The 26,716-nt window shown below is 30.2% G+C and overlaps 1 protein-coding gene across 6 annotated transcripts in view; it reads right to left on the bottom strand.

Annotated features, from left to right (window-relative positions):
* Positions 1-26,716, bottom strand: part of OXR1 (oxidation resistance 1) — a 116,835-nt gene that overhangs the window by 33,207 nt on the left and 56,912 nt on the right. For all 6 annotated transcript variants that reach the window (XR_014018864.1, XM_081266864.1, XM_081266865.1 and 3 more), the window contains 6 exons: positions 26,336-26,443; positions 25,268-25,381; positions 20,284-20,436; positions 9,835-10,019; positions 6,192-6,958; positions 2,760-2,928 (listed from right to left, as the gene is read on the bottom strand). Coding sequence is in view for 5 of the 6 variants with exons in the window: in XM_081266864.1 (XP_081122990.1) it covers positions 2,760-2,928; positions 6,192-6,958; positions 9,835-10,019; positions 20,284-20,436; positions 25,268-25,381; positions 26,336-26,443 (1,496 nt within the window). In the remaining variant the exon portion in view is untranslated. The remainder of the gene's footprint in view (positions 1-2,759; positions 2,929-6,191; positions 6,959-9,834; positions 10,020-20,283; positions 20,437-25,267; positions 25,382-26,335; positions 26,444-26,716) is intronic.

The following is a 26,716-nucleotide window of genomic DNA, read 5'->3' as shown; positions in this document are numbered from 1 at the left end:
TTAACTACATTTACAAAACCGTATGTGAGATATCTTGGTAAAATTTATAGACGAAATGTACACAAAATATAATGCACTTTATATAAAAAGCCCATTGGAAAAACATTAACTTAAAAACAATTTATTTGGCTATACTCTGTTGTTTTGAAAAACCATATTGAGAATTTCTTTGGCATGCTTTGACTAGTTCAAATGTAATATATAGCTAATATTTTTCCTCTTTAAAGATATTAGTGATGGGAAAGAAAATTGAATCTGTAACTTTGTCCTAATTCACTAACAATTTTTTTAAAAACCTGTCATTCCTTACGTGACAGCTAACATAGAGTGTACTGTTTTATCTTTCAGAAAATTTGTCCCTATCAAAAGCAATATAAATTAAGTCATGTCTAAAAATAAAGCTTAGAATCCTAGTAAAATTATTTTTAAATCAACATTAGCTAACATGAAAGGACATTATTAAAACAAACTTCCATGTAAAAATGAAAATATAACCAAGAGTAAACAGAAAAGCTAAATTTTTGTTAGTTTTAACTAAATATAGTTAAAATTTTCATTGGAGTCATTTCAATATGACTGACGAATTTGATTATCTGGCTCTATCCCTTTTAATTATTTATGAACTATACAAACATACCATAAACTTTATTTACTGTAACCACATTTTGTTGAAGGCATACTCATTGTCTGATGGGTTAAGGGAAATAGGGAGAACTTTATCATTATAACCCCCAAAGCAGTAGTACTCAAAGCAACACAGAAATCTTTTCTAAGAGGTATATGGACACTTAAGATCGTTCTAAGGGAATCAATTTCTCTATAATTTCTATATTTCTCTCTTCTCATACTAATCTCCCTAAGAATTATACAATAATGATGGTGTGCAGATTTACTCCTTCTCTGCTTTTGCTAAAAATACTTTTACTAATTTGTAAAAGAAAGGTGTATCATCTTCCATTCAGATTTTTACAATGGTACATTCCTTAAAGTATAACTACTTCCAGGCTGCCCAAGACTCATATTGAAACATGGAGCAATGGTACATTCCTTAAAGTATAACTACTTCCAGGCTGCCCAAGACTCATATTGAAACATGGAGAATTATAAAACTGGGTTATTTCTTTTGTAAAACTCAGTTGTTTCTAATCCATTGATTTCCACAAAACTGAAGGAGTTTTCAATGGAGTTTCTTACTGTTGATCACTAAAACCGATTTTGATGAAAGATAATGAAGTTTTGGAACATAATAAAACAACTTGAAAGAACTGAATGACATTATAAATAAAAGTATTTGAGTGTTAGTTAGTGACTTTTATATAAACAAAGCCTCTCAGTATTTAGAAAGAAAATAAAAAAGGGAAAAAGTGATGCTGAATCCTTCCTCATGCTTTCAATGAACAACACCTTCATCAATCGATATCTGATTACTGCTACTGTTGTGACTGTTTTCTGCCACCATGTATCAAACCAAGGCAGGCTGACTTGTAAGCTTCCAAGTGGGTAAAATCTTAGGCTTTTTATTATTTTGACAACAGTAATGGAAAGTTATGAAATAAATGGAATTTCAGTATACATACATGCAGATATGTAAATGCCTATGTATGTGTAGTTTGTTGCAAAGAATAATAAAAGATAAAAATACCTTATATAAAATTCTGTGAGGAGGCATAATGGAAAATAGAAATACAAAGCTAAAAATGTAATGATGCAATTTTTAACTATTAAAAGAGAATATAGGCTGGGCGTGATCGTACACACCTGTAATCCCACCAGCTCGGGAGGGAGGCTGAGGCAGGAAGATTACAAGTTCAAAGCCAGCCTTAGCAAAATTGAGGTGCTAAGCAACTCAGTGAGACCTTACCTTTAAGTAAATACAAAATAGGGCTGGGGATATGGCTCAGTGGTCTAGTGACCTTGAGTTCAATCCTAATACCCATTAAAAAATAAAAAAAAAAAGAGAACATATGGGTTTTCAAGTGGATTATGGCAGATGGCAAATTGTTAGGCTATTTAGTTTCTACTGGATATATAGTATTTAAAAGATCAACTTAGTAATTTAACTTAAAATATCAATATTTATAATTTACTAACAATAGACATACTTTTAATTGATTAAACTTGTAATAAAGAAATTTACTGTGCTATAATGTACACAAAAACAGCTTGAAAATACTACATCCTTTTAGTAGCTAATTTAGTGTCATATGTATAGAATGCATTCAATATATTTGAGGCAATTGAAATAAAGAGATTATAATTCTAGATTATTGCCTGCCTTCAGGTAAAGGCCATATCATTTAATATTTCTTTTAAATACTTTTTTTAGTTGTAGTTGGACATAATACCTTTATTTTTATTTGTTTTTATTTTTATGTGGTGCTGAGGATTGAACCCAGCATCTCGAATGTGCTAGGCGAGCTCTCTACAACTGAGTCACAACCTCAGCCCCTCATTTAATATTTTGATGAACCTCCATATCTAAGATATCTTAAAGAACATTTTTTTGCCACTAAAACTGGATACATAGTCACATTTTTTAAACAAAATATAATTATTTTTAACAAAGATATAATTAAAAATGGGATAAAGTTAGGTGTACAAAGTAGGAGTTAAATGATTTTAAGTAGATTTAAAGTACAATTTTAATTAGAAACTACTTTTTACAGTACTTTGTCACTGGTATGCAGGTATACAAAATAAATTTAATTCATGGAATCTTAATGTTTTCAAGCTTTTGTTTTTATTTTATTCTACTTTACCTTTCTTGTGGCACTGCAAACCAATATTCATGTTTCTTATCTCTTTGTGCATACTGTTGCATTGTAGCACTTGCTTGGGATACAAATGTTTTCCTCATTGGTTTTCCAACTCTGAGACACAAAAACTTATGTAATCTATTTCTTCTCTTTTCCTTTAAAAGTGCAGAACCTAGAAGTGAGAGCCAAACAGTATTTATACAATCCTCATGCATCACATAATTTAGATTAAGTAATCTTACCTTTCAACTTTAGACTAATTACAGAATCAAAACTCATTTTACTGCTACCAGATGAATTATCTTAAGTGACCTGTATTTTTCTCCCAACAAAGTTGAAGTCACAAACACAGCAAGACCAAAAGAGAGAGCCAAGTTAATTAAAGTGAAATTATATTTATGGAAAAATGCAAAGCTTCAGGAAATTCTTAATTAAATTTTTGTTTAGACATACTATGCAACTTATAATTTTCTGCATATTCTCTATCAGTCTTTAGAATGGCATCTAAGTAAGTTTGCAGGATTTTGTAAGGCTTACTTTAATATAGTAATTATAGACAAAAGTTGAGTAAGTTTCTGAATTTTTACATACACACAAAGTGTGATAAACCTAGATTAATTCACTTATTTGGACAGTTAATTAAGCCTGAATAATCTTTAAATCTCTCTACCAAAGATACAGATATGAAGTATTTTGAGTGTTTGATAATTATGAGTTCATGAAATCCGGACATTAATTAGCTTGCAAAGGCAGCATATTATGAAAGGAAGTGTGCTTACAGAGATCTGGATACCTTTTGGCATTTTTTCTGTGTAAAACTATACAAAGCACATGGCTTTTCTTCTGTGTAATACTGTGGGAAGTACATAATCTATTTTAGCCTCAGTATTTACATCTGGTCAAAAGGAGGAACTATAAGCATTCTTCCCATAGCTGTATTTCTCAGCTTTATATTTATTATATAGTTTTATTACAAAGTCATAAAGATCAAAAGTTTTAATATTTCCCTGTTGTAGAGTATCAGGTTACTTAAAAATACTTAAAATTAATTTCATGATATAAAAAAGAAGAAATCAAATAGCAATCTATAGACTATATGAATACAGACTCTATGAATACCTACCAATTTTTCTCCTTTTAGTATCTATCTGGTTATAAAAGGATCTCACCTAACCCCCACAACAATCCCATTAACAGATTATTGTTAGTCAACAGAATCCATAATTTTATCTTTTTCAAAGGCTTCAAAATATAAGGCAAAAATCAGATGTAAAGGTCTTCAAATAAAGATATTCACATAAGAATGATTTATACCAAAGAAAGTAAATGTCTTAATAATATAAATTGCTAATAACAACCGAGAGTCTTAACAATATGAAAATGGTTGAATAAATCATATGGCTATTAAAACCATGTTTTCAAAGAATTATAACATAGAAATATTCATGACAAAAATGTTAAGTGGAAAAAAAGCAGGATAAAATATTATATATAGTGTAAACCTGATTTCAGATAAAGAAATCTATAAGTATAGTACATGTAAATATCAAAATTATGCACACACACACACACATGCATATAAACACACAGATCCTCTAACAACAAATATTCTAAATGTTAATAATGACTGCTTCTGGGTGATAAATCCCAAGTAATTTTTATAAATTGTCTAATAGCCTTCTATATTTTTCATATATTCCTTAATAAATATTACTTCTAAATAAAAATATTATAGAGAAAATAGTCCTTGATTTTAGTAAATCTTTTATAAAACATGCTTCAACTAAATGTATTTTTAAATATTCTAATAAATATAATCCTTAGGTCTTCAGGGTATGTCAATTGGATGATGCAAGGACTATTTAGTATTTTAAAAATTAAAACAAATCGGGCTGGGGATGTGGCTCAAGCGGTAGCGCGCTCGCCTGGCATGCGTGCGGCCCGGGTTCGATCCTCAGCACCACATACCAACAAAGATGTTGTGTCAGCCGAGAACTAAAAAAAAAATAAATATTAAAAATTCTCTCTCTCTCTCTCTCCCCCCTCTCTCACTCTCTCTTTAAAAAAAATATTAAAAAAAAACAAATTGTTACGCATTGCTAATGGGAATGTAAAATGGTGCAGACACTATGAAAAATAGATGGTTTCACAAAGAATTAAACATATGATCCAGTAGGTTTCATATGTGCTCTAAAACACCAAAAGGAGACTCAACCAGATATTTGTATACCAATGTTCACAGAAGTATTATTCACAATAGCAAAAAGAAAGATATAACAAAGTGAATAAATAGAATGTGACAAACATACAATTGAATATTAATTACTAAGCTTTAAAAAGGTAGAGAGTTCTAACTATGCTATAACATACATGAACCTTAAAGGCATTATGTTAAGTAAAATGATCCACACCAACACATACACACACACACACACACAAAAAAAAAAAAACCTGCATGATTTCACTTAAACGAAGTACCTAAAGTAGTCAAAAGAAGAAGAAAGTAGAATGATGGTAGCCAACAACTATGAGAAAGGGAAAATGGCCATTTACTATTAGTATGTAGTTTCAGTCTGGGAAGATGAAATGTTCTGGAGATGGATGTTGGTAATGGATGTCAACTGTACCTAATATCACTAGACTGCAGACTAAAAAATGATTAAAACAGTAACTCTTAAGTATTTTTTACCACAATTAAAAAAACAGTTAAAATGGTAAATTTATTTCATGTATATTTTAGAAGAATTTTTAGTTCATATGTAAATTGGAATCAGTATTTCAATGGAATTACTTAATTCTAGACATGTTTGCTGTTTATATGAGCCCATTTAACCCATAATGCACGAAGTATAAGCACAGTATATTAGGAGACTGTTTTATAATTTTCATAAATAATATTACCAAAAACAGAAATAAAAGAGAATATGATATTTTAATTTATCCTGTTTTTTTTTTAAAGAAAACATATAATAGGATGATGATGAAACTTCTGGATATTTGGAAGTATTCTAGGAATAGATTTTTATATCCAATTGTACTTTCTAAAAAAAAAGATGAAATTACAACTTCGGTTAGTATAAATTTCAACTAAAATATATGTGCAATGATAAAGGCATACTAAGAACTAAGAGACACAATGGAATAAACAAGTTATTACAAAACTTCTGTGAATTTCCAATAAACAAACTGCTATTTAAGAAAGAATGCATTCAGTCAAGAATGTTAAAAAATGATACAAAAGATTCTCATTTTGTGAACCTGTATCTTTGGGATATGAAAAGACAGCAGGTATCAAAGTCTTGTCCCCAGAGTAACTTCAAACAAGGGCTACTTGATTATCTTTCAGACTGGTCCAAGATACAGCAGTGTTTGAGTCAGTTAGAAGAGACAACATGCAATAAAATGAACTAACTTCATAAGCTCCTTGACGCTTACCTTCTACATGCCCATCAGCAGATATAATTTTATGTTTGATTTCTTTCTGTGACACTTGCTGAATATTTTCCCTTTGCTCTTTAGTTTGTTGCATGGTATGAGTTTTCCAGAGTTTACGTAACTCTTCTACCTCTGTCTCTGAGTCCCAATTTTGTTCCTTTCCTTGTTTGCCTTTGTCAACAGTTTGCTTTTGTTTAAATTCTGTCGTTTCTCCATAAGGCATATTTTCTTTTCCACTCTCTTCTTGATGCAATGAATCCTCATGACGAAAACCATCTTGGATTACATGACCTTTTATACTTGTGCTTTGTTCTTTAGGGGCTGATAATTCTTGAAGGTTATCTGTAACTGTATCTCCTCCCTTAGTGGACATTTCCAGATTATTTAAATCAGCTGCATGAGATAAAGCCCCAACTTCATTTGTAGAATGTTCAGTATTGGATTTTGAATAATCAAGAGTACTAGTAGACTCTAATTTGGCCATTGAACATTCTACTTCAATCTGATTGACAGTTTGCACAGATTCTGATGATGCACCAGATGACTTATCTTGTCGTAGCTGATCTGAAGAGATAAGCTCCTCTCGAATTGGAGAAAGTTCTGATTCTGTGAACACATCTTCAGAAAGAGACTCCTCAGTACTCCTAGGAGCAGTGCTGGCACTATCATTACCTGCATCACGGATTCTTGAGTCCATTTCCTCAGTATTAATTCCTGTTATTTTCTTTGAATGGCAGAAGTCCTTTCCTGATAACTGATCTAGTTCTCTGTCATTAAACAAAGTTAAATATTATTAGACTTTAAAAATTATCTTTTATATTCCACCAATTGAATAATTAATATCACTGAAGAGGTTTTTCAAAGAAGATAAAGTAAGTATATGTCTCAATAGAATATAAAAATTTTGATTTATTCACAAGGAGAAAGTAATCACATTCAATTTTTCAGTAACTGCTTAAGATTTGGAAAACAACAATATAAGATTTCCTTGAAAGGAATCAAAGAAAGTTTGATAACATAATTCTGGCTGAAGCTAGAATTTTAAACTAATATTTACTCATTGATGGAGTATAGAAAATAGCTTAAAGAAAATTTCAATTAAAATGTTGTATCTTTTAATAAAGTAAGAATACATCCGATTTGCTATATACACACACAGCATTCATTTACATTCAAATAGGGGTTGAATTAAAATATAAGGTTTAAATAGAAGGCTTAAAAACAATCTCAACAGAACTGAGGCAAAACTATTTTCAGGAAATCTTTAAGCTAATAAATCCTAAATAAAAGTTGTAAGAGAACTTATTCAGGTAAAGAACTTAGACATTGGAATGAATGATTCATAATTGGGCTCAGCTTTACTTTTTTATTGCCATTTGTCTGGACAAACACTCATGTTCAAAGGCCATAGTTTAAGTTCTGGAAAAAAGTAAGTACACACCTTTTTTCATGAAATGTAAGTCAGCAATTTACAATGATGGTTACAAGTATCTTGTGACAAATAGAAACTACATGAATTCTTAGTGGATACAGTATTAATATTTATACATATACAGTTGGAGGACAACCTAAAAACACTATAAATGGAAAGAATGGAAAGTAAGGTAACATAAAAATAGTTACTTCTCTGTATGGAAAAGTTGTACATCTTTTTATCTCATTCTCTTTCTTGCATTTATCAAATTATCTGTAATAAATCTGCATAATTTTTATAACTAGACTAAGTAAAAATTTTAAAATATTATTCAGTTGAAGTTCAATTTATATCTCTGCCTCTAATGTACTGGATTCATCTTTTAATTAACACAAGCATCTAACTTGTGTTATTTAATATACAATAGTGTCATCTACTGGTATTTCATTTAAACTGCATCTATGAGTTCTTGGAATTGGACACTAATTTTGAGAAATCTTACCTGTACATTAGAATTATAAGACCCTTAGGGTAAGAGATAAAAATAAGAGCCTAATAGGAAATACATTTAGGTAAGTGCTAAACTCTTCAGAGTTAATATGTTTAAAGACTAAACATTTATGCCAATGAAGCTGCTACTGTTTCAATATAGTTCCAGACAGTATCTCTGAAATCAACTTTCTAGAAAGTATAAAAAGACAAATCAAAATTTTCAATGCATTTTTGCTACATGTGGCATTATTCTGCAAATAAATTCATGCTTTGTTTATCTAATTTGGTGCCAAATATTCTTTTTCATTAATCTATATGGCAAGATTTAAAGATATTTCTTTCTGGAGGAATTTTTTTTTTAAAGTTTGGATTTAGTACATAGTCTTTCCACATGATACTCTAAATGACAAAACAGTGAACTGAAAGGAAAAAAGAGAACATCCTAGTAGAATAGACATATTGTTCAGAATAAGATAACCCCAAAGTATCATAAAACAAATAGAAAAGTAGGACAACAACAACAAAAAAATCTCACCAATGATTGTATATTCCCAAATATAACCTTCCTCTTTCTCTCTGAATCTTATTCTTTCGGTTTTCTCCTGTCTCATCCCGCCACCCACCCTCAATAATACTTAATTGCTGAATGTGACTCTGAATAATGATCTACAAACATAACCAATAGAAGAAGATGATGACACGTTCTAATTATCTGTGTCTATAAAGATTAATTTATCACGCCAAAATAATATGTGTGGTTTGGAAGGTATACTGGTGAATTTTCCAAGAGATTTTTTATTCTATTACACATATTCTAACAACTCATCTATTCTTAATCAGAGACAAGAACAATTGCTCCTTTCTCCTTTATAAATTTTCTGCCCAAGAGCCAATTTTGAAACAGTCATCATCACACCTATCAGTTCATAAAGGGATGGAAATATCAGTATTAGTCAAAGTGAAGCCAGTTTTTAAACTGTTGCCAAAGTAAAACACAGAAGGATAGGGAGGTTCTTTTCTACTACATATTAGTTTTCTTTCTTTCCATTTTTCATTATGTGTAGACCTATATTTTATCATTTTCTCCTTTTAGTTCTCATTCCTCTTTTTCTCTCTGGTCACTAATTTAGTCAGCTTTCAAAATCTATGACACATCCCCATTTTACTGAAACATATAAATCCCTGAACAGTGTATTACAAGGTTAACGCTTCCTAATAATACAACTTTTAAGTTTTCTCCTTCACATTCTGTACTTTTTTGAAGAGTGCAAAACTAAAAATCAATAATTAAAAAATAAAACTATTCTGGTTATAGCAGTGTCAAGTATTTATTTTTGTGGCCTGTCCCACATCCTGCACCTCACTCACTCTTTAGGCCTTTTGAGGAAAATTTAAAAACTATCTCTGACAATGATTACTCACAGAGGTAAGTCAGAATTCTAGATACTGTATCTAAATTAAAAAAAGAAAACTGATAAACATTGAATTAATCAGTACTATAGGTTACTTCTCAAATATCTGGTTCTTGACCAAAGATACAAACATAAACCTAAAATAATTGCTAACTACTTTTGGTTGTATTAAGAATTATAGTTTTAATACTGCACATATTTTTGTTTCATTATTAATAAGATGAAAAGTACGTATAAAAACTATTAAATATTTTTAAGAGCATTAGAACAGAATTCACTATCTAGATGTAAACAAATTGCAAAGGAGCAAAAATTTCACTCTTACATGGGCAAAGATTCCTTTATTTTGCTATCCAAAATTTCTTTGTACATTGCAGCTGACATCACCTCTTCCATTGGACACATGATGCCATATTCCTCACAGCCATTCTCTTGAACCAACGGGTCATTTTTATGTGGATCAAACATTATATTATTTGGAGTAACTAGCAGCACACCACTGACTGTGCCCTAAGATGAAAAAAGAAAAAATATTTAATCTTCAAAGTTTAAAATTTCAAAAAGAATTCTAGCAAGGTTTACTAAGGGTCTTATGATATTCAGCTATCATACACACACACACACACACACACACACACACACACACTAAATCATATACATGACTCAATAGCTAGGACATTCTCATGAAAACGTTTTAAATGACAATCCATTTTCCCAGTGAATGCTGCCATTTAGGAGAGGTAGAATACAAAGAATATCATATTCCACCTAAAATAATCAAGCCAGGAATTAATTCTGCAAACTCAGCAAAATATTATATTATCATGTATCAGAAAAATAATTTCAGTAATATAGAAAGGACTGTAAAGAACTGCAAAAGCACAAAGCTATGTTTAACCTTAATTTGCATCCTTCTTCCTGTGCTATTCCCTCACTGCAAGTACCAAATATAGTTTAATGTATACAGTGCAGACGCTATCAAATCATGTGACAGTTTAATCCATTATAAAAGGAAAAGAGCAAAATTTCTTTACAATATCTTTTTTTTTTTAATGACCGCTTTTCTCTTAATTCTGCTACTTCCAAGTTATGTAACTTTGGGAAGCAATGCCTTTGGGTCTAATTGTTTATTCACAAAATTAGACAGATTTGATGACCTCTAAAGTATACAATTATTTTTAATTTCACCATGAAAAGATATAAAATTTTAAACACATTTATACAAATACTGATACAAATGTGCTTTCTAGCCTATTTTTATAAACTAAATTTCACAGGCTGCTGATACCATTAATGTTAATTAATATTTACTGAATATTTCATATGTATCACACTTTTATATACTTGTTGTTCATTTGATCTTCATAATCGTATCTCTGAGATGGTAGAATTGTTTCTGTTTTGTAGATGGGAAGCCTAAGACTGAGAAAAACAAGACATGTTGACCTAAACAAGCAGGATTAAAAATCCAGATAGTCTGAATTCTTTACTATATTCCTTTGGCATATGGGTTACAAACTATAATCACTCCAAATCAAGTATGGAATATTCTTTAACTAGTATATTTTTTAGCTCTTATTCCACTGTGTTCTATATATGCAAAAATGAAGAGCAAAAAGAATTCTAAAAATCCTACCGTTACTTCAAAGCTGTCTTCCTTTTTCCTGAAGCTATTAAGGGAAAGAAAATCGTAAATCTTGCTTGATTTAGTATCATACCCTTCTTCCAAGTCCATATTCAGTTCTGTGAGCTTACCTAGCTCAACTTTAAGAACATAAATAACTAAATTGTGGAAAACACTGTCATTAAGAATGACCAATGCCAAATTAAAAAAAAATCTAATGCTGAATATGGTCATCCAAGAACAAGTGGGAAAAAAGTGACTACATGTGTTACAGATAATTAAATATGTTCACTTATTATTATTTATAGTAAATGCATGTAATTGAAGAGAAGAGAATGTGCAGATACATTTTGGTGGATAAAGGGAATCAATCTGAAACTAAGCAGTGCTTCTTTTGGTCCAGACCATGAAACAATTAAGTAATCAGTAACTATGTAAAATAGCAGCTTATTTAATTTTTGATTCATATTTTAATTAGATTAATATATATTAATTTGTATTTCCGAAGTACATGCTGACTCAAGTCAATGAGACAGTAAAGTATGTTGTAGGGTTAGGGTTAGGGTTGTATTGCAAGGTACATCCAAAAAACATATAATCAAGACTACGGTAAAATGTAAAAAACCTTAAAGGTTTCCAATATCTCATATCTTCTCTTTCCTGTAGATTAAATTATTTCAGAAATTAAACCAAGCAATCAGCCAGAAATTTTTTTAAAAAAGAACAAATTTAAGGTTCTCTCAAAAACTTTAGGTCACTCTTAATTTTATGTTCATTGATTTTAACCAGATTATTTGGTTCACTAGCATAACATAAATTTTATCTTTCATCTTAAGAGTACTTTCTCAAAGATAATGCTAACTAGCTACACTGCAATAAAAGGTCCAATGTAATGATAACACTTTTAATTGTCCATGCACATTAGTACTATTGAAAACTCTATCAAAAACCATGCTACTGCTTTTTAGATTAGAAGGGACTTGAAACCCCTTCTTACTAGATGGATCAATCTGCTGAAGCTAATTTCCAGGAATCCATGCTTATATGCTATTACTAAAAGGTGAATTCTTCAAGCTTTCTTTCCTCTGCAGCATAATCAAGGTTTCCATACTTGGCACTTTTAGAGGTAACCGGTCACATGCATTCTCTATAAATCAAGAATTGACCATGAGAAATGTTTCTTCAGCTTACAATTCTTGAAAATCTCTTGAGAAAGTAATATAAAATTCATTTGACCAAGATCCAATCTAAAATCATAAACACACACTAATGCATTCCTTTTTTATTATTTTAAAATATTGACATATCATCATTATATTAAGACTGTTGTGAGCAAAAGATTTCCAATTAAGTATTTTCTTAATCCATGACTTTTAGAAACTTCAGACACAAATTATTCTTTAGTATTAACATTTTCGCTTTCTTATGTATAATTTCCTGGAATCTTTTAAGTAGAAATTATTTATATTCTAATATAAAGTCTATCTCCAAGAGAAAAGTCATCGTTTATAATAATTCAATAAATACTAAAAGATAAAAAAAGACTATGATTTAGGAACCCATCTCAGTTAATAGAAAAGTATACAATGATTTTTATTTTTATTTTTTAAGTCCACAATAATTTAATCATTATAGTTTTGATAAATTTCTATTATTTTATGTGAATAACTTTACTATAATAAATATGTAGGAAGATGAAAGAAGAAAATACAAATTGCAAAAGAAATAACAACATCCTGCTTACTTTCTTCTGTGCATTATAATAAAGAGAGCCAGACTCCATAAGAGATTATATTACAATAACATCAGGGAGCAGAGTATTCTGGCTATTCTTAATCCTGCCAATGACTTTATCTTTACTTTGATCCTTAAACAAAATTTTTATTTGCATATTTGCAAATAAATTTCTGCTTCAAGCCAAGAATTAATACTCAGTATGAGATTTCTGGACATCTATAAAGGGTTTCCTTCAAGATTTTGAACAAGTACGTATTACTAACTATGCATAGAACAACTATCCAAGGATGAGAAAGGAGCACACAAAAGGAGCAAAAGCAACCCTCAGAGGCCACAGAGTCAGGAATACTTTATATGCTTGTTAATCAGAGAGAAAAGCCTTGTATGTATAGGGCCTCAGAATATTCTGAAGAGTATTTTCTCAATAAAGGGGAAAATCAGTCACAGATTAAAGGCTGCAGTAGTCTTGCCGAAAAAACTAACAACAAAAAAACTTTAAAACAGAACACAACAGGATTAAATTGCTTATAAGAAATTTAACCAAGAAAAAACTATAAAAATATTTACAGGAATACAACTGTATCCAAAAATCATACACTAGTCATGGAAAGAAACAGAAAAAAAATGACCCACAACAAAGAAAAAATTCAATTAACAGAAGATCCTGAAGTGAGACAAAAGAAAAAAAATAGTACAAAAACTATTAAAACAATTATTATAATGATATTCTAAAATAGAGAAAAATGATGGTGCATGTAGGTGGAGATATGAAAAATATGAGACCTAGTTTAGACTTACAAAGATGAGACTTTCAAGATTGAGATGAAAATTACTCTGGAAAGAAATAACAATAGATCATACATGGGAAGAAAAACAATAGTTAATTTTAAGATATATAATAATTAAGCTGGGGGCAGTGGTATATGATTATGATACCAGCAACTGAGGACGCTAAGGAGGCAGATCCCAAATTGGAAGTAAGCCATTTGTCGACATCCTGCCTCAAAATAAAATAAAATAAAAGGATGGGAGACATGAAGTGCCCTTGAGTTTAATCCCCAGTACTATATGTGGAAAAAAATATAGCAATTAAAATTATATAAATGAAAAGACAGGAAATATGTGAAAAGAGTTTCAGGGACCTCTGAGATAATGTTAAATAACCTGTGTGCCTAACTGGAGTTTTTAAAGAGATAAAAGATGGAAGAGAAAAGATATCTGAAGAAATATAGCCAAAAATATTCCAAATTTGACATAAGCTACAAACCCACAGATATTATAAGTTAAATAAAGCCAAAGCAAATTAAATATGAAAAAAGGCATACCATAATCAAATTGTTCAAAATTAGTAACAAAGAGAATAAAAGAAAAACTACATAATTTCTATCACAAAATACCAAATATAGAAACAACAGAAGACTTCTATTTGAAAAAATAAAAGCCAGAAAATAGCAGAATTATAACTCACTGGATGTTGGAAAAGATGTACAACAGGACACAGAATGTTACAGGCTCAGTGGGAGACAGTTCAGCAATTTCTAATAAGCTAAACATAATCTTATCATACCATCCTACAGTCATGTTCCCTGGCATTAACCCAAATCAGGTCAAATTTGACATCCACAACAATCTGTACATGACAATTAGCATGGCGTTATTCATAAGTATAAAATTTGGAAGAGACTAGGATGTTCTTTAATAGGGAAAATTGTGCTAAATAAACTGTAATATAACAGCACAAGGGAATGTTATTCAGCAATAAAAAGAAATGAAATGTAAGGCCAGAAAAGTCGTGGAAGAATCTTAAATGCATATTGCTAAGTGAAAGAAGTCAATCTGAAATCCTACAATAATATTATTTGATTTCAAATACATGGCACCCTGGAAAAGATAAAAGTATGGAGATGGTAAAAAGATAATTAGTTACCAGGGGTTCATGAGGAATAGAGAAGGGATAAGTAGGTGACACACAGGGGATTTTTAGGGCAATGAAACTATTCTATATAAAATGGCAAGGATGGATACATGTCATTATGCATTTGTCAAAACCTATAGAATGTTCAGTAGAACACAAGACTCAATTCTGTAGACTATGGACTTAATAATTACTAGTTCATCATTTATAACAAATATAGCATACAAATACAAGATGTTACTAATAGAGGTAAGGGGGTAAGAAGGAGAAAGTATATGTGAATCTTTTTCTGTAAAATTCTTCTATCAATTTAAAATTGCTCTACAAAATAAAATCTATTATTATTTTTTTTAAAAATCAACTGAGGATAAAAAGGATACAGTGGCGGAAAATAAAGGGATTAAGGATTCTTTTTTTTTAAAAGTTCATATATACACAATTTTGAAAAGATACATAAATATGACAGTATTATTTTAAAAAGAAGGGAAACACTTTTTTAGATATTCAAACACTGAAAAAATTTATCACCAGTTGAATTGCACTTTTTTTAAAAAAATCTTCAAGTAGAAAGAAAAATGATACTGAAATAAGACTGAATAAGATTTCAAATAAGACTGAAATCTGGATCTATTTAAAAAAAATGGAAAGCAGAGAGAATGAAAAAGAAGTGGATAGATATAATAGTTTTTCCTTACTTTTAAAAGCAAAAATAACAATCCATTTGGAGTTTAAAACATGTAGAAATAAAAAGGTAGAATAAGAGCACAAATGTTGTGGGGGAAGGTGTGACAATACAGTTGACCCTTGACATAAAGAGTTTGAACTTCATGAATTCTCTTATGAGCAGATTTTTTTTGCATGTGATTCATAAAAATTTTTAAAACCTGGCAACTGAACTAAAAAAATTAACAATAACTGTGCCATGAGTGCATAAAATATTTGTATATAATAGTCTATTATTAATTACCACAATATACAGGAATCTTGTAAGTTAAAATTTTACCAAAATTTAAATAAACACTTAATAGACAATACACAGCACCATTTGCACTAAAGAAAAATGAAAAAAAGGAAAGATGCAGCATTAAGTCATAGAATATAAAACTAATTACAGTATATATGTATTACCCTAATAATTTTGTAGCCATCTCTCCCATTGGTATTATGGTGGGCTTAAGTGTTGAGGTTATCTGCTTCAAACACTGAAAATCTAACAAAAGAGGTAAAAGAGTTCTACAAATAAAACTACAAAACACTAAAGAAAAAAATTGAAGACCTTAGAAGATGGAAAGATTTCCCATGTTATTGGATAGGCAGAATTAATATTGTCAAATTGACCATACTACCAAAAGCACTATGGAGATTTAATGCAATTCCCATTAAAATTGCAATGACATTTTTCATAGAAATAGACAAAGCAATCATGAAATTCATTGGAAAAATAAGAGGCCTAGAATACTCAAAGAAATCCTTAGCTAGAAAAGCAGAACAGGAGGCATCAAATACCAGACCTTAAATTATATTACAGAACTATAGTAACAAAACCAGCATCAAAACAGGCATAAGACCAATAGAATAAAGGACACAGAACAAACCCACATAAATACAGTTAATCTCATACTAGACAAAGGAACAAAAAATATACATCGGAGGAGAGAGACTTTTCAACATATGGTGCTGGGAAAACTTGAAATCCCCATGTAGTAGAATGAAATTTAACCCCTATCTCTCACCTTACACAAAATTCAATAATTCAACTTGAAATGGATCAAAGACCTAGGTGTTAGACCGAAACCCAGCGCCTACTAGAATAAAAAGTATAGGCCCAACACTTGAACATGTAGACTTAGTAATGGACTTCCTTAACAAGACTTCTAAAGCACAAGAAATAAAAGAAAAAAAATCAATAAATGGGATGGTATCAAACTAAAAAGCTTCTTCACAGCAAAAGATACAATCAATAACATGAAGAGAGAGGCTACAGAATGGAGAAAATCTCTGCCATCCATCCCTCAGATAGGGTTTTAGTTTCTAGGATACACAAAGAATTAAAAAACTTTAACACCAAAACAAAACAAACAAACAAAACCCCCCCACAAATAACTCAATCAATAAATGAGCAAAGAAACTAAAGAGACACTCTGCAAAAGAAGAAATATGAACGGTCAACAAAGGTATGAAAAACTCTTCAACATCTCTAGCAATTAGAGAAATGCAAATTAAAACTACACTGAGATTTCATCTCACTCCAACCATAATGGCAATTATCAAGAACATAAGTTAACATGTTGGCAAGATGTAGGGAAAAGGGTACACTCATACATTGTTGGTGGGGCCACAAATTGGTGCAATCACTATGGAAAGCAGTATGGAGATTCCTCAAAAAAAAAATAGGAATGAAACCACCATTTGACTCAGTTATCCCACTCCTTGATATATATATTCAAAAGAGTTATAATCAGCATATTACCGTGATACAGTCACATCAATGTATATAGCAGCACAATTCCAACAGCTAAGCTACGGAACTAACCTAGATACACTTCAACAGATAAATGTATAAAGAAATGTGGTTTATATACACAATGGACTCAGCCATAAAAAGAACAAAATTACTCAGCCATAAAAAGAACAAAATTATGGCATTTTCTGGTAAATGGATGGAACTGGAGACTATCATAAGTAAAATAAGTCAACTCCAAAAAAATAAAAGGCCTAATGTTCTCTCTGATAGATGGATACTAACACACAATAAAGGAGGGAGGAAGAACAGAAGTTCATTAGATTAGACAAAGGGAAATGAAAGGAAGGAAAGGGGGATGAAAATAGGATAGTAGAATTAATCGATGTAACTTTCCTATGTACTTATATGAATACACCTAAGTGAATTTTACCATTGTGTACATCCACAAGACTGAGATCCATTATTACAATAAGATATATTCCATTCTTGTATAAATATATCAAAATAGATTCTATTGTTATATATAACTAAAAAGAACCAATAAAAAAAACAATGTGTTACATTAATCATCTCTACAGGAGTAGTTATCTCTCCAATAAATTATACGTGCCACTAAAATGAAATTTCTTGCAGTTCCCTTCACTTGTCTCACGATATATAATATATATAACACACAAAATATGTGTTAATCAACTGCTTGTGTTATTGGTAAGGCTTCCAGTCAATAAAAGGCTATTAGTTAAGTTTTTGAGGAGTCAAAATAGTGGATTTTCAACCGCATGGGGAGGGGCAGTTTTAACTAACTCCTATGTTGTTCAAAGGTGAACTGCATACTTTTATAATGTTCTTACACAATATGTTAACTAATTTAATATTATTTAAATTACATTATGACATATTAAAAATATATACTGTAAATTCTAAATGAGTCACTAATAAAGTGCTATGGGTAATAAGCCAGCAAAGGAGATAACATGAAATTATAAAGTACTCAATGCCTCAGGGTGCAGTGGTGCACACCTGTAATTCTGGCAGCTGGGGAGGCTGAGGTAGGAGAATCAGGAGTTCAAAGCCAGCCTCAGCAAAAGTAAGGTGCTAAGCAACTTGGGGAGACCCAAAAAAGGGCTGGACATGTGGCTTAATAGTTAAGTACCCCTGAGTTCAGTCCCTAGTACCCAAAACTAAAATACGTACATACATACATATTTAGGCTCAATGTAAAAAAAATGGAAAAAGATAAAACACGTTAACACTTATTGAAAGGAAGCTGAAGTAGATATAATACTATTCCCAGAGTGGGTTTCAGAGCCAAGAATATTACCAAGAATAAAGAGGGCCTTTCATAATGATAAACAATTCAATTCATCATGTCAATATAAATTCCTAAACATTATTGCACCTAATAGCAGAGTTTCAAAACACACACACACACCCCAAAAGAAAACTGAACTGCAAGAAGAATAGACAAATACACAATTACAGTGAGATATTTCTACATCTTTCTATTAAGAAGAAATAGAACAAATAGAAAATCAGCAGAAATACTTAAGAACAACACTATCACCCAACTTGACTTACGTGATTTATAAAATATTCTACCTACAGCAGAATACACATTTTTTTCAAGTGCACATTGAACATTTCTCAAGATATACTGTATTCTAGACTTTAAAACAGGTCTCATCAGTGGTATACTCTCCGATGGCATAGAATGAAGTTAGAAATTAGTAAAAGAAGATAACTAGAGGGGCTGGGGTTGTAGCTCAGTGGCAGAGACCTTGCCTCTCATATGTGAGGTACTTGGTTCGATCCTCAGCACCACATAAAAATAAATAAACAAAATGAAGACATTATATTCATGTATAACTAAAAAATATTTGTAAAAAAGTATCTAGAAAGTTCCCAATTTTGGAAATTAAAACAATCTAAAATATTCAATGGGGCAAAGAAGAAATCAAGAGAAAATATTTTTAAATGAATGAAAATACTACATTATCCAGATTCTGGGATGCAGCTAAAAGACTGCTCAGGAGGAATTTATGCACTAAATGTTTGCTATTTCAAATAGTTCATGAATTCTGACTCTAAGTAATGGTTCTCATGTATGCCTGCAAAGTCAGTATCAAGTTATAGTCATTTTCCAAGTAAAACCTGGAATTTATTTTTCAATTCTGTATTAATTTACAATAATTCCTTTGAAAATTGGAAGTTTTTCCTTGAAAAAGCAGCCAGGTATGGTAGATAAAACAGATTCAAACTATGAATTCTGACTATAATGGAGAAACCTTGGCTATGTTAATCTTTTCTGATTTTTTTTTCCTATGAAGAAGAAATAGGACCTCCTATTTCACAAATTATTCTGAATTGATCAATTAATTAGTATACCTCAAGTCATTCTGACATATAGTAGGTACTCAATAAATAGTTTTCTTCCCATTTATGTGTTATAATAACTTTACAAAAGTAGTATTTCAAATAGTACTCATTAATGATCTATTTTTTCTTACATGCTTCTTGAAACATTCTAGAAATAGTAATTAACTGCATTTTATAGTGAATTTATTTGTACTCCATTACCTTTAACAATTGTAACAGACCACCAGACTTTAGGTTATGTGAAAGAACCATGCTGACTCAAGCTAGGAATTATCTCAAATGCTTTAAAATTTTTTTTTTTTATTTTTTAGTTGTAATTGGACACAATACCTTTATTTTATTCATTTTATTTTTATGTGGTGCTGAGGATCGAACCCAGGGTCTCGCACACAAATGCCTTTTTAAAATATTCAGGTATTTGGGGCTGGGGTTGTGGCTCAGTGGTAGAGTGCTTGCCTAGCATGCATGAGGCACTGGGTTTGATCCTCAGCAAAATGTAAAAGTAAAATAAAGACATTATGTCAACCTAAAACTAAAAATATATTAAAAAAATATTCAGGCATTTGCTAATGTTGGTGAGAAAAAATGTAAATGGCAAACTGTCATGTTTTAGAAATTAGGCATGATTAAAAGTTTTCTCTAAAATGTCATCCATTACCTTGCCACTGGTGATATATTTGCAATTGATTTTAAGAAATTTCTCAGTAAATGCTTCTTCTTCCTCTGAAGTTGAAGATACCACTCGTGCAGGTCGAATGCCAGTAAAATTTGATGAAGGAGCTGCTTCTTTTGGATGAATTACATCAGTATTCTTTAAAAAAGAAAAAAAGGCACTTTAGAAAACTAAATAATAAACACATCATGAAAGTCAAACGAACAGTTCTTCCCAATGTAGTGTTCTTTCCTACTACATTCTGGAGGTTAGCCCAAAATGTTCTTATATAAAAAAATTATAATAATAGTGTTGTTTACGAAAACAATAGTAAAGATCTCAAATACAACTTAAACATACACTTCTAGTGATTTCTTAAAAGGGAAATATTTGTGTGGGTATATGTCTATACCCACACAGGCACACATACAAAATATGTAAATGAAAACATGCATAATCATCAGGAAAACATTAAAAACTACATTACTTGTACTCTAACCCCCACCAGCACCCACAGTGAAGCGTTTATTAAAATACTGTTCTTCACAAGATTGTACAATACCCATCAGGTTTTGGAAGTAGAGAAGAGGTGAAAAGCTTGTATTTGTTGCCTAAATATACAGTAAAATGCATTCATTGGAATACCATTAAATTTCAAACTACAAAGTTTGGTTAGATTATAGTTTAAAACTTTTGGTGCCATGAACCTTTTGCAGAACAGCCTATGAATGTGTTCTCACAATGTAATTGAATGATTCAAATAAAATGTAAAAGAAAAAACCATTATTGATATACAATTATCAAAACATTTTTAAAAACAAACTGAAAATTAGTGCATACGTTTTTTAATACACTAACAAGACCTAATTATAAATAATATAATGTGTAATTATAATGTTGAATATAATTGTTGTTCAATTACTAAAAACCACATTTTGTGATGTTTACAACAGGAATAAAGTGATCTGAAAATATCTATGCATTATATTGAGGAGAATGCCACAGGTATGCCTATTATTATATATTTGCCATTTAAATTCTTATTTATTCATAATCTTAATTTTAAAAATATCTGACTACACTTAAAATTTTTATATCCAAGTTCTCAGACCCTTTAAATTACTACACACAATATCCTCCTACAGAAATTCAATATTCACTTGAACACTGTAAGAAGGGTAGATGGATTCCCTTTAACCTTTTTAAAAAATATGTCCACAGAGGCATTTATTCCATAATTTATGAATAAATGTAACTGCCTTATGAACAGTTTTCATAGTAGCAATACTTCTCAGATTTCAGTTAAAATCTGTCACTTTATAACTTCTAACTAATAGTTTTAATTTGGATTTTAGAAATAATAAAGAAGACTGCCTTCTCTTCTGTCTCATAACTGAGATATTGGAAAAGACAGCAAACCTTACAAAACTTTTTCTAACCTAATGAAGAAATGTAACTTCTTCAACCCATATAGGGCAGACTTTTTAAAGGAAATTTACACTCAGCTAAATTCTGTAAATTGACAAATGAGTAAGATGAAGCTGAGATGCAAATCCATGTTACCAACACATGTTGCCAGTAAGTTTAACTGTTACACTATAAACCTTCCCTTTCAAATCTTCCATCAAATGACTGCAAATATGCCAAGAGAAAAATAGCTGATGTTGAACCACCAGAAAGGCCCAATGCAAGCTGGCAAAAAGCTATCAACAGATTCTATGACTGCTCAATTACTTCCAAATTAACAATAATATTATTATGTAATATGTAACCCCACTCACAAGACAAGACAGATATAGATATCTGAAGGTATATTATCAAATGCTTCCTTAAATGAAAATAAAGCACGCTGAACAACATGATCTCCAAGGTTCCCTAAAAGGATATAATTCTATAACTCAGTATCTACAACAATTCTGATTTTTCAGTGTAATCCTATTACATGAGTTAGCTTGCAAATGCTCAAAATATAGCACAAAAGAGATGATTTCTTTCAGAAAGGTCAAAGTTGTTCAGAGGAATTATTATCAGACAGTATTACAACTTACATAAATTTATATTATGCAGTGTATAAGTATCTCAAAGTAGCTAGTTTTGACTGATACTTAGAGATGTGATTCTTAATACAATTGTTTGAAGCTCATTTGAGGACTTTCTTATATTTCTCTGTGTAATTTTGTTTCAGCCAACGGAGAAGGAAAGGTCCTTAGAAATCCAGACATATAAATATCTATCTAGTCCCGATATTGCCCCATATATTCAAGTGTGAAAAAGCGAAGTATTACCAGGACAAATTGTTGAAAAAGCTGAATCAGAGTCATTTTTCATGTGATAACTACACATTATTAAAAATATAATTTATATAATATTACCATAAGTCACTACCATAAACTAATAACTCCAAATTCTTCACTTGCCTTCTTGCCTTGGTTTTATTGTGTTTTTGCCCCTTTATGGTTGAAAATTTGTAGAAATGTTCTCTAGTAACACAGAGGTAACACACAGGAAGTTTGTGGAGGAAAAGCCATACAGGCAGAAAAACCATCAGTTTTCATACAACATATATATGCTAAATAACTTAAAAGAAAATGTTTAATATTAAAGCAATGTATGTTAATTTCTTTGTTTAATATGATATATATAATGAGTACCATTTACTTCCTATACCTTTCAGAATTTATTACATTCAATTTCTTAGAATCAAGAAGTTGAGAATGCTAAAAATCAAAATCCAAAATAAAATACAAAAAAAAAGAAAAATAAATGCAATTGTAACAACACCATTAGTGTTATATACAAGGAGCTTTGGATCTGGCTTTCAGTTTTCTAACAACCAGGTTAAATGTAAAGCAAGATCAATTTTTTTTTTTTTTTTAAAGAGAGAGTGAGAGAGAGAGAATTTTTTTTTAATATTTATTTTTCAGTTATCAGCGGACACAACATCTTTGTTTGTATGGGGTGCTAAGGATTGAACCCGGGCCGCACGCATGCCAGGAGAGCACGCTACCGCTTGAGCCACATCCCCAGCCCCAGCAAGATCAATTTTTGATTCTAATTATGGAAGTGATGCATCCATTTAGAATCTAGAAAAAAACTGTTGCTCAGTACTTCAACCATTTCTTATGATATTGAAAATGAATTTCTTGTATATAAAAGAATTAATTTCTTTTAAAATCTAAATAAATAAAAAGCCATATTTTAAAGTTCTATTTTATCAGATATTAAACATAAAATTCTGTTCTAAAAATTTAAGACCAAGCCATGATTCAGGCATAATACATTAAAAGCACATAATAAAATATAATTCCCAAATAAGTTGTTGAATTTAAGATAAGATAAAATTTCAGTTAAACTATATATAACATATAAGTATTATATATTAGTTTATTTATTAATCATATGTTTGTTTGGTACTTATATTTACATAACTTTATTATAATATGTAAGCTTTACATTTAATAAAGTACATATAAATTGCAGATATTTAGATATTAGGATTTAAATTTAAAATTAAAGTCAAAATTCTAATTTACATAGTATAAAAAAACAGGTATAATACATTTTTATACAGTCTTAAAATAGTAGATATTACTGTTTAGAAATTATAAGTTTAAAAATATATAGAAATACAAAGAGAAAGATGAGAGGTTATGACTTATTTAAGTATGGCATATGTGAGAGCAATTCTCAGAATGGGACTTGATATGGAAATATTCCTAATCTGAAATCTGAAATGCTCTTAAAATCCAAACTTTTCTGAGTACTTCCATGAGGCCACAAATGGCAAATTCAGCACCTGATCTTAGATGCAGTAAAAACTATGGCACACTGAAAATACTGTATAAAATTACCCTCAGGCTACATGTCCTAAGGTATATATGAAACACAAGTGAATTTTGTTTAGACTTAGATATCTCAATACATATATGGAAATATTCCAAAATAAGAAACCTGGTCAAAAGTAGAGATGCTCAACCTATACATTCCTTTTGGGTGACTGCATTCTAAAGTACAAGGTTTCCATACTGACACAAATAAATAAGATACAACAAATAAGCACTGGAAAAAGACCTCACATCTGTCTCTTTCTCTCTTATATACATGCACAACGGAAAAAGTCCTTGATAAAATAGTTATCAATAATAACATTTAATTTACTCTATAAAAAAAGAGGAATATGATGAAATAATAGGGATCAAAAAACTCAAAAAAACTTAAAAATGAATAAATGTAGGCAAATTAATAATTTGTGTTTTGTTACCAGTTTGGTACTTGGTATCCTAAACTTTATTTGCATGCAAATTGAAGCAGAGAAGAAAAATGAGCCACAGAAACATAACAGAGCAACAAGGAAGATTTCCGCACAACAATCTAGCTATTTAATGGAGAAAGTATCATATGCAAATACTAGGTCATTATGAAAATGAAAAAGTATGATTGGTATTAACTTATATAGGAAAGGCAAAGAAAAATATAGTTCCTTTCAGAGAGTTTAATCAAAATTATTACATAAAGTCTCTTCCTGGAAATTTGTTTGAAAATGTAACTTACATACAACACTCATTCCTTAGATATTCTAGATAAATTGATCCATAATGTTATACTCAAAAGAATGATTAAGTTGATAAGTTGTTTTTAAAAGGCAGTGTATCAAAAAATGTAAGTTTTCCAAGTACTAGTATATGCATATTCACAGAAACAAATAAAATTCAAATTGGATATGGACTTCTTATTGTGATACTCTCATGTATTATGTAAAATTCCTTTCAATATTAAATTACATGGAGTTGATGAGTACCTTTGGATGATCACCACCAAAAGTAAATCAAATTTAATAAGAATATTTACTTAAAAAATTAAAACTTGCCACTTTAATTAACAAAAGGTACACTCTTGTTTTAAACATAGTCAAAGTAGAATGAAAAAACATGATAAATGTATACACAGTAATATTTCTTCATAGCCATCATGAAAAAGCAGAGATACTTACAGTGGTCTTTTCAAATTCGGCTTCAGATGATGTTGGTGACAGAGGACTTATGGGACTTAGAGATGGCGAACTCTCAACACTGGACACATATTCAGGATCAGGAACATATAAAACCTGTAAGAAAGCAATCACATAAAGATGAGTCAAACTGAAATGTTAATAATCAGATGATGTCCTATAAGCAAATACAATTATCAAAATAGGGAAAAAATAAAACTTTCAGATTATAAGAATATTTTTTTACCATAACAGGTCTATGGAGTAAAAGATATTTAAAAATCAATTTAAACACATTTGATAAGCATAGTACCTACACATGGTGGGGAAACAATAATTTTCAAATACTATAGGTATTCATCTTAAAGGCAATTTGGCAATAGTATAAAATCAAAATCAAAATTAAAACTGCACATATCTCTTTGACCTAGCCATTCTACTTCCAGAATTTACCCTACAGAAACATGAATAAAATTAAATATGCATAAGAGTATTCATTGTAGCCATGTTAACATTAGCAAGACAAAGCATACTGTGACTAAACTGATATACATCAGTATGCATACATGAAAAAATCTGCTGTGCTTAAATAGAACATTTTCCAATGAACAATAATTAAATTTAAAATGAAAAATAAAAGCCCTAAAAATAAAAAAAAAGAGAATATTTCTAAAAGTAGATGTGACCTGGTAACTGGAACTGGCTGCTTTTGAAAAGGAAATTAATGAGAAGGAAGCATACATTACCATTAAAAAGGTTGAAATTTTTTAATCTAATCCATGTACTACTTAAATACTTTTGAAAGCTCTTTAAAATTATATTTGAAAAGATAATTTAGAATTATTTTTAGAATATATTAAAAAAAACTCAGACATAAATGACAATTTTGTAGAAAATTGAACAATCTGACAAGATCTGTTCCAATCCTAAACCATCCATAGTATCATATATGATTTGTTCAAAGCATGCATAAAATTATTCTTATTACATTTTCTACATTATAAACTACTAGCAATAAATACTTTCTACTTAATGATTCTAAATATCAACACTTTTAAAAGAAGGTAATACCTGTCCAGTAACAACTGCTCGGGAGAATAATTTATTTAACTGAACAAGCTCGTTGGGCGTTGTATCAAATTTCAGGGCTATACTATTCAAAGAATCCCTTGATTCAACCTGTTTAAGAAAAAATATAATGAATCATTTTAATCTGTTAGAACAAAAACTACATTATAATGTTTAATGAGTATTAACATATCTATAAAGCAATCTTAAATTTGATTAATAAAAGGAATTTTTATCTTTGGAGACAGCTGTCAAGAAATATTATGTTTTGTTAACAAATAATCTCAACTTATTATAATATAGAGTATATGCTTATCATAATACATGTGGACCTGTAATTCAAGCTATTTCAAAATATCAAATACAATTTACAAAACATAATGT

The sequence above is a fragment of the Spermophilus citellus genome (genome assembly GCF_964194105.1).
Source record: "Spermophilus citellus genome assembly, chromosome: 14".
Lineage (NCBI taxonomy): Eukaryota > Metazoa > Chordata > Mammalia > Rodentia > Sciuridae > Spermophilus > Spermophilus citellus.
Note: the sequence above shows the minus strand (reverse complement) of the source record. Positions and strands in the feature narration are given on the sequence as shown.